The following is a 13,336-nucleotide window of genomic DNA, read 5'->3' as shown; positions in this document are numbered from 1 at the left end:
GTGGAGCCGTCACTCTTAGGCACCAGAGAGCGGCAATTTCTCTAATCATATTTTCACAAACAGCACAGAGCTGTGGACTCAGAGCCCTGGGCAGGGCCATGCACACCCGACAGCATCATGGCAATGCCCTGACATGTCCCAAAACAATCAGGTGTAAACATGATTCTCTACTAAAACCTTACTTTCACTATTACAATATTTTATTAAATTGTATTAAGATGACAAAGAGAAAAGAGAGACAGATAAATGATGGGAAATGATCCATCTGTGATGCACATATGGATTATAAACATTCGTCATATTGTAAACATTAGGACCACATGCAGCTAGAAGTAAACTTTCCGATTACGTAGCATCTCTGGATGGTGTTTCTGTTTCAGCATGTACGGCTGTCAAAGACCTTGGTGTGATTATTGACCCGAGTCTTTCCTTTGAGTCTCACGTGAATAATATCACCAGAATCGCCTTCTTTCACCTTAGAAATATTGCTAAGATTAGAAATATGATGTCGTTACAGGATGCAGAAAAACTGGTTCATGCTTTTGTTACTTCTAGATTAGACTACTGTAACGCTTTACTGTCTGGGTGTGCGGTAAGTGCATCAATAAGCTTCAGTTAGTCCAGAATGCAGCAGCAAGGGTCCTCACTAGATCTAGGAAATATGACCACATCACCCCTGTTTTAATCAGTCTACACTGGCTCCCAATCAAATCTCGCATTGACTATAAAATATTACTACTGACGTATAAAGCACTCAATGGTCTCGCACCGCAGTATCTGAGTGAACTTCTGTACCAGTATGATCCTCCACGCCTACTTAGATCAAAAGGTGCTGGCTATCTGTTGGTTCCTCAAATAATGAAGACTACAGCAGGGGGCAGATCTTTCTCTTATAAAGCCCCACAGTTATGGAACAGCCTTCCAATCAGTGTTCGGGACTCAGACACAGTCTCAGTGTTCAAGTCGAGGTTGAAAACGTATTTATTTAGTCAAGCCTTTTATCAGTAGATTTCTCTTAGGTAAAGGCACAGATCTGGAGGGAACATGGATATAGAGTGTTTGGTGAACTGGTATATTTGTATGCTGTCGTCCCTCACATTCACACGTTCACTCAGGTTTGTTGACGGTGGTGTGGTGGGTCGTCTCTTATCCCAGAGATCCCTCATGTCTGTGTTACCTTCTGGTTCTCCCTTTTAGTTATGCTGCCATAGCGAGTCTTGCGAGTCCAAACTGCACAGTGACATTAACTTTCGTACACCAATAGTTACACTTAATAATCCATATCCTTCTCTTCCCGTCACCCTCTCTCTCTCTCTCTCTCTCTCTCTCTCTCTTTCGGTCGAGTTAAACATGCTCCTGAGGCTCCAGTGACCAGTGTTCCTGCCCCTCTCCCTCCTTGGATCTTCACACTTCTGTGCAGCTCGGGACGGTCTCTTAATTCGGAGTAGAGCGGGTGCTTTGAGGACGGATTGGACTGTAGTTGGTGTCGGCGGTCTGCTGCACTGACTCGGGAGTGCAGTTTGCTTCTGATCATCATCACTGTACCCCACAACATTGTATATCTGCTTCAAATGGACATTTGGTGCAACCCAGATGAGGATGGGTTCCCTCTTGAGTCTGGTTCCTCTCAAGGTTTCTTCCTTATGCCATCTCGGGGAGTTTTTCCTTGCCACAGTTGCTCATCAGGGACAAACATACTTACAAAGAACATATTTATGTTTAATCACCACATTATCTGTGTAAAGCTGCTTTGAGACAATGTTCATTGTTAAAAGCGCTATACAAATAAAAATGAATTGAATTGAATTGAATTCCTTTAAAAAATATTTTAAGATATGATGTGAGGATGCTCTAATTTATATAATAATAATATAATGAAATACATTATATAAAAATATAATTAGTAACAGTTTAATTATATTTATATACAGTATATATATCTTTATTATATACATAACAAAAAGTGAACTGAAAATATGTCATATTGTAGGTTCTTCAAAGTAGGCATTGTAGCAGCCCGGTTGAAATAAAGTTGACTCTTGCACTGATGTTGGCGTTTGACTCTTCCTGTTTTATTTTTCTTATAATGCACCGTATTACACTTTAAAACACCTTAGTTGCATCCACAATTCCCTTTTTATTTGAGTCCACAACAACACCGTAAGAGCTAGAACAAACAACAACATTCACAAATAATTCAGATACATGCAAAATGAAATAAAATAATATACTATAAAACAGCAAAACTATCAAATTTTAAAGATAACATCTAATATAAACAAGATAAAATTACTTGTATAACAAGCAAATACTTATAAGCTAGCACATAAACTATATTAACTACCTAAAAGTGCACAAATACACTTGACTGACCTTTGTGCCTCCTTCAACCAGGTACTAAAATAAAAGAAGGCCAAAAACACAAAAATAACCAAAATAAACCATATGCTACACTAATCAGGCAAATATAACTACTCTAAATTACTTTTTGCTGCTTTAACTTTATATTTAAACATTTTGACTCCGTAACCGTGTTGCTTCTTCTCTCCGTGCATGAGCGATCTCCACATGTGCCCGATTTTTCATGTATGCGTGATCTTCGCGGCAGTCCGTCTAGCGTCATTTCAAAATAAAAGTCTCTATAGGCTTAATAACTTTAATTGCCGATATTAAATTTGCAAACCAGAATAAACACATAATATTTAAAAAACTTAAACTTATGTTCAGTATAGTGCATGTAGAGAATATAGAGCGTATTTAAAACTACTCAAATAATTGTGGGTTATTTACACTCCCACCAAAATCACGAGTGACTATAATCTCAAACTTGAATCACGAGTGATTTTCAAATAAATTAACCATTACTTAGCCTAGATGAAAGTAAAACAAAGAACTAATCATCTATTATGAACTGCTTAGCTTAAAGGATACATGAAGTTGTTTAAGCTGCCTCTAGCAGCAGGACTAACTTCTGCACTGGGCGCTCGACTACTGATGGTTTGCTCAGACGTTTTCCATCCTTTCCCAGCCTTCTGTCTCCAAAGCGTATTTTTACTCTTCTCACTAGATTATCCTTGCTAACCACAGTCTCAATAACTTTTGCCATACGCCACACATTTCTAGGCAAGTCTTCTGCTTTCTCCAACACTATATCTCCAACTTGCATGTTCCTCTTGGGGGTTAGCCAGCATTGTCTGGTTGCGATGTTAGACAAGTACTCCTTTCTCCAACGGCTCCAGAACTGTTCCGCTAAGTACTGGATATAGCGCCATCTCTTGCGAGCATACAGGTCTTCTCTGACAAATTTGCCAGGGGGTGGTAAAGCTTGGGCAGATTTCAAAGTGAGCAGATGGTTTGGGGTTAGGGGTTCAGGACTTTTAGGATCATTTAGATTGTCTATTGTCAGCGGTCTGCTATTTACAATTGCCATAGCTTCGTAGAAGAAGGTCCGTAGACAGGAATCATCCAGTCTTCCAGAAGATAAGGACAGAGTAGAATGAAGGACGCTTCTTACGGTCCTAATCTGTCTCTCCCTATTTCCTATGGTGTGACTTGCATGAGGTGCGTTAAAGACAAAGTCACACTGCCTTTCTGCCAAGAATGCCACCAGACGGTTGTTGTCAATCTCCCTTAAAGCCTTTGCAAACTCGTTCTTGGCTCCAATAAAGTTACTTCCTTGGTCACACTTTATCTGACAAACCGCTCCTCTGATGGCGATGAAACATCTCAGACTATTAATAAAGGAGTCCGTGGACATATCATCCAGCATCTCAATGTGGATGGCTCTGCAACAGAAACAGGTGAGGAGAAGTCCGTACCTCTTGCATGATCTACGCCCTTGTTTTGTGAAGAACGGGCCAAAACAGTCCATTCCACAGTACGTGAATGGCGGGGATGGATCTATGCGCTCTGAGGGCAGATCTGCCATTTTTTGATGTTCTGTGGGTCTGCGGTGTTTACGACATTTTATACAATGTTGCACAAAAGAAGCTACAGTCCTGTTTACTCCTGGAATCCAGAATCCTCTTGATCTGATCTCATTGATAGTTAAGCCTTTACCTTGATGTCCAGTTTTTTTATGACAATCAGCAATTAGGAGTTTTGTTAGGTAATGTTCCTTTGGAAGGATCACCGGATGTTTGACAGAGTGTGAAACAGAAGCATTGCCGAGTCTTCCTCCCACCTTAAGCAATCCATCATGATCCACAAAGGCATCAAGATAGTGTAGCCTGTTACTGCAAGGTAGTGTCTTGCCCTTACTCAACAATGCTATCTCCTCTGGATATGTCTGACTCTGCAAGTCTTTGATAACAGTGCGCTTAGCATCCTCACGCTCCGCTACTGTACTGTGATCACTTGACTTGTCCTTTCTCACTCTACGAAGTAGGCGTGCCACTGCTTGGGTGACTTTGGACCATGAAGATAACCTTGTGAGTCGGTCAGATAAACAGGTGTCCCCTACTGTATAGGTATTCAGTGATGTAGCCTTTTTGACCTCTGGATCTCCAATTTGAAGTTGAGGGTTAACATCCACAGGAGGAGGTATATGTCTTTGCCATAAGATGTTGGGTCCAGTGAACCAGCAGGAAGTGACAAGATCATCAATACTTAGGCCTCGTGATGCATAATCGGCTGGATTCTCATCCGAGGGAATATACCGCCACTGTTGAGGAGCGGAACTGTGATGAATTCTCTGAACTCGATTCGCAACAAATGTGTGAAAGCGACGAGCTTCGTTACTGATGTAACCCAGTACCACTTGGGAGTCAGTCCAGAAATATACCTCTGCATCAGTAAGATTCATTTCTTCTTTCAGCACATCATTTACTGCAACTGACACAACTGCAGCAGTCAACTCTAACCGAGGAATTGTTGTGACTTTGAGTGGAGCTACCCTAGATTTAGCCATCAGCAAAGTACAATGAACATCACCTTGTTCGTTTTCGATTCGGAGGTATGAGCACTGGCCATACCCATTCGTACTGGCGTCCGAAAAGTTATGAATCTCTTTCCTTGTGATTTTTCCAAATCTAGCAGGTACAACACAACGAGGAACCTTGACCTTCACCAAGTTAGTGAGATCTGTCTTCCAGTGCTCCCACCTGGGCCGCAACACATCAGGTAAGGGATCGTCCCAGCCCATGTCATTTCTGCAGGTTTCTTGAAGAATAGCCTTTCCCTTCAGTACAAACGGCGAAAGAAACCCTAAGGGATCAAACAAGGAGGCCACAGTTGACAGTATACCTCTTCGAGTTGCTGGTTGGTCCTTAAAGTTAACACGAAATATGAAGTTGTCATCATCCGGATGCCAGTAAAGGCCTAAAGCTCTTTCCAAAGGCTCATTGGGGAGGGAAAGATCAACAGTCTTAACATCTGTTGCATGTTCAGAGGATGGTATGCTCTCTAAAACTGCCTTATTGTTAGAGACAAACTTATGCAGCCTCAAACCTCCCAGACTACAAAGATGACGTGCTTCTTGTGCCAACTGAATTCCTTTCTCTGCATTTTCAACACTGGAAACTCCATCATCCATGTAAAATCTCGCATAATGAATTGTGAGCCTAGGGAATGTGAATGCTCACCCTCCTTTGCCAGATGCTTCAATCCAAAGTTGGCACACCCAGGGATGACGAGGCACCAAAAGATGTACTCTCATTCAAAGGTTTGAGGTGGTAAGTTGACATCTCCATTTCTCCACCAAAGGAATCGTAAGTAGTCTCGATCTGCTTTGTTGACATGGAACTGGTGAAACATTCTTTCGATATCACACATCAAGGCAACTGGATGATGTCTGAACCTTAAAAGAATTCCAACCAGGCTATTCATCAGGTCAGGGCCTGTGAGCAAATGGTCATTTAGGCTGGCTCCCTTGTATTTGGCAGAACAGTCGAAGACTATGCGAATTTTCCCGGGCTTCTTTGAGTGATACACCCCGTGATGGGGGATGTACCATTTTTCTCCCTCCTTTCCTTCATCCAGGTCTCCTTCAGCATCTCCGTTTTCTATGATCTCCTCCATGAACTTCACATAATGTTCTTTATACACTTTATCCTTCTCTAATCTCCTTTTGAGATGTTGAAGTCTTACCACTGCAAGGGGTTTGTTATCTGGAAGGAAGGGTCTCTGCCTGAAAGGAAGTGGCATTTCTAAGTGATTGTCTTTGTTCATTTTGACGTTTTCTTCTAGTCTGTTCAGGAACACAATGTCCTCCTGAGACACTGCCTTTGTGTTTTCATTAGTGTCCTTGAAATCTGACTCTAGTAATTTAATAAGATCTGCTGGTGTAACAGAAGGAATTTCCTTGATAGATACTTTGTGACATATGTTAACACCACTTATTGACTCATGATTCTTCAACGAAGGGCCCACAATGCTCCATCCAAGATCCGTGCGAACAGCATATGGCTCGTTGTCTGCTCCAATGATCACTTCTCTGGGTGCTAGAGCTCTAGAACAGTTATATCCTATTAAGAGTCCAACCTCACAATCTTGAAGTGGGGGAATTTTATCTGTGAGAGCAGTGAGATGTTTCCAGTGTCTGGCAGTCTCATTGGTCGGGATGTGCGCACGGTCCACAGGGATACATTGCCTTGTGTATGCAGGAGGAAGGTCTAGAACGATTGTAGAATTAAAGCCTCTGACTCTGAGACCAGACACCATTTCACTTGATGTTAATGAATCTCTTCCAACCATAGTAGTGAGCCTAAGAGTAACTGGAAATGAGTTTACCTTTAGAGTTTGACTTACTGCCTCTTCAATGAAGACCGAGTCACTTTGTGTGTCTAGAAGAGCATAGACAAGTTTCTCAGAGACCGGGTCTCTTTGTGAAGACAACCACACAGGTACAATCATTGAGGTGATGGTGGATGTACAACCAGATTCTACACTCAAAGACGTTGTTACAACTCTCTCAGGTGCATTTTCTGAGGCATGACTAGGGGAAGACTTCGACCTCATAACAAAGGTGTCATCATGCAGGCATGTAGGATGTCGTCTTCTGCATGTATCACATGTATGTCTGTAGCGACACTCTCTGGCACTATGACCAGGCTTCAGACATCCGTAGCACAGCTTATTGTCCTTAATGAACTGCCTTCGCTCTTCAAGAGATCTTACAGAGAATTTAGAACAATCATGAATTTGATGCTCTTCGCTTTGACAGAATAGACATGGTTTAATGACCTTACTAGACAACCTTGGATTCTCATGCTGTGTAACCATCTTTGTATGGAAGACATTGGCCTTATTCTTGCCAAGCTTAGGGTCGTGTCTCTCCTTGTTAGCTTCAGAGGTATGGAGGGCAGAGTAGGAAGTAATAGGGTTGCAGGCTACTTCAGCCTCTACTGAAACAAATCGGGCAAAGTCGTGAAAGGTTGGGAAATTTTGAGTCTCACTCAACGTTTGTGTGGCTTGACGATTCCAACGGGCAGCCGCCCAATCTGGAAGTTTGCTGATGAGTTTTCTGTTCTCTTCACAATCATGCAATATATCCAGTCCCTTTACATAAGGCATAGCATCTGTACAAGCATTTAAGAAATCCGAGAAATTTCGGAGTCCTTCAGCATCCTTGCTTTGTATCCTGGGCCAGCTTGAGAGTTTTTCTCTGAATGCTCTTTGTATGATGAATGGCTGTCCATAACGATCTTGCAGTCTTTTCCATGCATCTCGGTAGGCTTCCTCATCGTTTCTGTAAAGGATGCCTTCTAAAGTCTTACGAGCAGGACCAGCGACATACCTTTTCAAGTAATACAATTTATCTGCTGAAGGGATGTGCCTTTTGTCAATGAGTGATTGGAATGAAGTTTTCCACTCAATGAAATGAATGGGGTCACCACTGAAGATAGTAGGCTATCACGAAGACGCCCCTTCACTGCTTCACTGTCAAAGTCTCCATCAACACCTGAGATCCTCTCATAAGCAATCTTTACAATGTCCCTTGTCACCGCATCGCAAGCATCAATCCGTCTTCTCATATCTGTGGAAGGAGTGACATCACTGCGGACCTTTATGTATGCATCCATTACATTGTCTCTTTCACTTTCCATTGTATCTACGAGCATTGCTAATTCACTCTCAGAGATGTCTGTTTTCATCTGCTCCCTTGCCTTTCGAGCCTCAGTCTTCCACTGCTCATATGTGCGGATAAGCCTGCTTTCTGCTTTTTGGGACTTCTCCATCTGATATGCAAGCATTTTTTCTGTTGGAATACGTTTGCGAACAGAACGGCGTATTTCATTTCCTTCTCCCTCTGAATGATCTTCTATCTCATCATCTACATCTTTACCTTGAGAAGGTTGCATTTTAACTGCTTTCATTTCCTTCACTGGAAAACATGGCTCTGATCCTTGGCTAGTCATCGTTTAAATCAGCATATAGAATCAATGAGGTAAAGCTCTTACTGTAGCAGCCCGGTTGAAATAAAGTTGACTCTTGCACTGATGTTGGCGTTTGACTCTTCCTGTTTTATTTTTCTTATAATGCACCGTATTACACTTTAAAACACCTTAGTTGCATCCACAATTCCCTTTTTATTTGAGTCCACAACAACACCGTAAGAGCTAGAACAAACAACAACATTCACAAATAATTCAGATACATGCAAAATGAAATAAAATAATATACTATAAAACAGCAAAACTATCAAATTTTAAAGATAACATCTAATATAAACAAGATAAAATTACTTGTATAACAAGCAAATACTTATAAGCTAGCACATAAACTATATTAACTACCTAAAAGTGCACAAATACACTTGACTGACCTTTGTGCCTCCTTCAACCAGGTACTAAAATAAAAGAAGGCCAAAAACACAAAAATAACCAAAATAAACCATATGCTACACTAATCAGGCAAATATAACTACTCTAAATTACTTTTTGCTGCTTTAACTTTATATTTAAACATTTTGACTCCATAACCGTGTTGCTTCTTCTCTCCGTGCATGAGCGATCTCCACATGTGCCCGATTTTTCATGTATGCGTGATCTTCGCGGCAGTCCGTCTAGCGTCATTTCAAAATAAAAGTCTCTATAGGCTTAATAACTTTAATTGCCGATATTAAATTTGCAAACTAGAATAAACACATAATATTTAAAAAACTTAAACTTATGTTCAGTATAGTGCATGTAGAGAATATAGAGCGTATTTAAAACTACTCAAATAATTGTGGGTTATTTACAGGCATCAAGAGAATGCCAAGAGTGTGCAAAGCAGTAATCTAAGCAAAAGGTGGCTACTTTGAAGAACCTACAATATGACATATTTTCAGTTGTTTCACACTTTTTTGTTATGTATATAATTCCACATGTGTTAATTCATAGTTTTGATGCCTTTAGTGTGACTCTACAATTTTCATAGTCATGAAAATAAAGAAAACTCTTTGAATGAGAAGGTGTGTCCAAACTTTTGGTCTGTACTGTATATATATATATATATATATATATATATATATATATATATATATATATATATATATATATATATATATATATATATATATATATATATATATATATATATATATATATATATATATATATATATATATATAATTGAACTGAGCTATAGTGACACATTTTACAATGTGAGTGAAGTTTTTTTGAAGCAAACTAAAAGGCAAAACAGACTGTTCTGGATGCTAAATTTATTAAAAGCTGTTTTCTTTAAAACCAGTAACACCCAAGCTGCCTTATTTGATCTTCAATCTGAGAAGCAGGTTAGTCAGTTCTTCCACTGTTGCTGGTAGTTTGGCCCATTCCTCCATGCAGATCTCCTCTAGAGCAGTGATGTTTTGGGGCTGTTGTGGGCAACACGGATTTTCAACTCCATTTAAAGATTGTCTATGGGGTTGAGATCTGGAGACTGGCTAGGCCACTACAGGACCTTGAAATGCTTCTTATGAAGCCACTTCTTCGTTGCCCGGGTGGTGTGTTTGGGATCATTGTCATGCTGAAAGACCCAGCCACGTTTCATCTTCAATGACCTTGCTGATGGAAAGAGGTTTTCACTAAAAATCTCACGATACATGGCCCCATTCATTCTTTCCTTTACACAGATCAGTCGTCCTGGTCCCTTTGCAGAAAAACAGCCCCAAAGCATGATGTTTCCACAGCCATGCTTTACAGTAGGTATGGTGTTCTTTGGATACAACTCAGCATTTATTCGCCTCCAAACACGACAAGTTGAGTTTTTACCAAGAGGTTCTATTTTGGTTTCATCTGACCATATGACATTCTCCCAATCCTCTTCTGGATCATCCAAATGCTCTCTAGCAAACTTCAGACGGGCCCGGACATGTACTGGCTTAAGCAGGGGGACACGTCTGGCACCGCAGGATTTGAGTCCCTGGCAGTGTAGTGTGTTACTGATTGTAGCCTTTGTTACTTTGATCCCAGCTCTCTGCAGGTCATTCACTAGGTCCCTCCATGTGGTTCTGGGATTTTTGCTCACCGTTCTTGTGATAATTTTGACCCCACGAGGTGAGATCTTGCATGGAGCCCCAGATCAAGGGAGATAATCAGTGGTCTTGTATGTCTTCCATTTTCTAATAATTGCTCCCACAGTTGATTTCTTCACCCCAAGCTGCTTACCTATTGCAGATTCAGTCTTCCCAGCCAGGTGCAGGTCTACAATTTTGTTTCTGGTGTTCTTTGACAGCTCTTTGGTCTTGGCCATAGTGGAGTTTGGTGTCTGACTGTTTGAGGTTGTGGACAGGTGTCTTTTATACTGATAACGAGTTCAAACAGGTGCAATTAATACAGATAACAAGTGGAGGACAGAGAAGCGTCTTAAAGAAGTTGTTACAGGTCTGTGAGAGCCAGAAATCTTGCTTTTTTGTAGGTCACCAAATACTTGTTTTCCACCATAATTTGCAAATAAATTCTTTAAATATCAGACCATGTGATTTTTGGGATTTTTCTCATTTTGTCTCTCATAGTTGAAGTGTACCTATGATGAAAATGATATGCCTCTCTCATCTTTTTAAGTGGGAGAACTTGCACAATTGGTGGCTGACTAAATACTTTTTTGCCCCACTGTCTGTGTTTTTTTCTTTTTAAATGTTGTCAGAACATATGCAAATCATTACTTACCATTCACATTTATCATACTTGCTATATGTTTGGTAACATGTTAATGGTTAATTGACCAACTCGTGCTTTTCCCATTTGGCACATGATTACAGCTTTTCCTGGCACCATGTGTTCAGAATCTCCAGACAATCATAAATCTGTTGGGTCTGAAGGTCAAAGGACAGACGAATGCCAGCATGAGATGTCACACCAAGAAATAACGTGGCAGCCATGCACAAAATTGCCTACACAGATCACAGACGTCCACCCATCTGTTGGAGGACAGGAAGGAGAGAGCCCAGTGTTATAGTAAATAGGTTTCAATGAACACACACCAGTCGCTTTGTAGTTTTAGCCAATTTGTAAATGAAACATTTACTCACCAATCTCTCTCAAATGATTTTCATGGTAGGGAGCAGTTCTAATCCTTATGTGATTAAATGTCATTAGAAAAGACAATATGGAATCAGTTGTTATGTGATTAAAGTCTTATAACTAGTTTAAAACTAGACAGTAAATATAGATAATGTTAAATATATTATATTTGCCATATTGTTATAGTGTTGTCTGAATTATCAGTAAAAAATTCAACTTACAAGTCAACAAGTACTTAAATTGCATTGTAAATCCATTGTACAACCAGTGTGCTAGTCAAGTCAAGTCAATCAAGTCAAGTCAAGTTTATTTCTTTAGCGCTTTTCACAACAGACATTGTCTCAAAGCAACTTTACAGAAATTAACAGTTAAGGTAAATGGTGTGCATTTATCCCTGATGAGCAGCCGTGGCAACTGTGGCAAGGAAAAACTCCCTTAGATGCTATGAAGAAGAAACCTTGAGAGGAACCAGACTCAAAAGGGGAACCCATCCTCTTTGGGTGACATCAAGAGTGTGATTATAGTCTTTAAACAATACAGAACACTGAGAGAGTGAGAACTAACATGAGCACTGGAGTGTAAGATTATGAGTAATGAAATAAAATAGCTCAACATTCATCACAGATCCAACACCAACTAATCCATGTCTGAGCTTTTAAACACTCAAGGAGGTCCAATGTCAAAAGTCCACATTAAGTGGGATCCAATTGTCACTGGTACGTCTCTAGATGTTTCGGATGTTTGCGGGGTCGGCGAGAAATTGAGATAAATCAGGCAGGTTATTTATGAATCTGTCCTTAGTGGTTAGAACAATAGTCCTACCAAGTTGATAACGTGGTAAAACACGGCTAATATGCTCTATTGGTAGTGTGTCAATATGAGGTAATGGTCTGTGATGTCATCATTTTGAGGTAAATTATCTATATCAGTGATGTCTGCTCCATGGGATATTATTAATTCAAGTGTGTGGTTAAAACGATGAGTTGGTCTGGTGATGTTTTGTTTAACCCCAAAAGAGTTTAATAAATCCACAAATGATAGTCCTAGGGCATTGTTTGCATCATCTACATGAATATTAAAATCTCCTACAAGCAGCAGGTTATCAAAATTGATCAAGAGGTCGGAAAAAAAAACGAGCAAACTCTTAGAGAAAATCAGAGTAGGGCTCTGGGGGTCTGTACACGGTGGCCAGAGCGAGAGACAGTAGGGGTTTCCTATGTATGTCTGAAAGTACAACTTCAAATGATTTAAACCTGAATCCTAATCTCTGACTAACATTTAGAAGGGCACTGTAAATGGTTGCTACACCACCCCCACGACCAGTCTGATGAGGCTAATGCTTATAAAAATATCCCAACGGTGTAGACTCGTTTAGACCCATATAATTATTAGGTTTAATCCAGGTCTCAGTGAGACAGAGTGCATCGAGATTAGTGCTACAATTCTAAAGCCAACTTGGATATTATCTGTTGAGTTTTAAGGGCAGCAGATAGATGTATTTAATACAGAAATGTACTATTATTATTATTATTTACTATGATTTTGGTTTGCAGCAAATAATCATAAATATGGGTAAGTACAAATGTATATTATTGTACAGTTGATATAATATAATGTACATTTAAAAATGTCATAACATTCACAACAGACGAGGTTGGGATGTTATCGCCAAACATTCTAATTTATCACTTATAGGCTTAACTACTGAGCCACCACTACCCTCAACTCACTTGCACTGATTAATTGATTTAACGTCTACTGTAGAAGATGCACAACAAAAAGAATACAAACCAAAATCATATTCACTTAAACTCAAACAAGGTTTATGTTCAACTGAAATAGTCCCTCCAAATGCAGGTCCACACAAGCAATCCAATAATGTTTCAGAC

At 40.0% G+C, this 13,336-nt stretch overlaps 1 protein-coding gene across 1 annotated transcript; it reads right to left on the bottom strand.

Annotated features, from left to right (window-relative positions):
• Positions 1-2,050: 2,050 nt before the first annotated feature.
• On the bottom strand, positions 2,051-5,472 carry LOC124384936. Its single transcript, XM_046847946.1, has 2 exons — positions 2,374-5,472; positions 2,051-2,167 (listed from the first exon to the last, which is right to left on the bottom strand). Exon 1 carries the CDS (start codon positions 5,141-5,143, stop codon positions 2,942-2,944), a length of 2,202 nt encoding a protein of 733 aa, XP_046703902.1. The 5' UTR covers positions 5,144-5,472; the 3' UTR covers positions 2,051-2,167; positions 2,374-2,941.
• Between the last annotated feature and the right edge of the window lie 7,864 nt (positions 5,473-13,336).

This window comes from Silurus meridionalis, chromosome 4 (assembly GCF_014805685.1).
Source record: "Silurus meridionalis isolate SWU-2019-XX chromosome 4, ASM1480568v1, whole genome shotgun sequence".
Taxonomy (NCBI): domain Eukaryota; kingdom Metazoa; phylum Chordata; class Actinopteri; order Siluriformes; family Siluridae; genus Silurus; species Silurus meridionalis.
This window is presented reverse-complemented; position numbering and strand designations above follow the sequence as displayed.

What these genes read in the sequence shown, in the direction of transcription:
- LOC124384936 (XM_046847946.1), bottom strand. Translation starts at nt 5,143, where the DNA reads ATGGGCTGGGACGATCCCTTACCTGATGTGTTGCGGCCCAGGTGGGAG.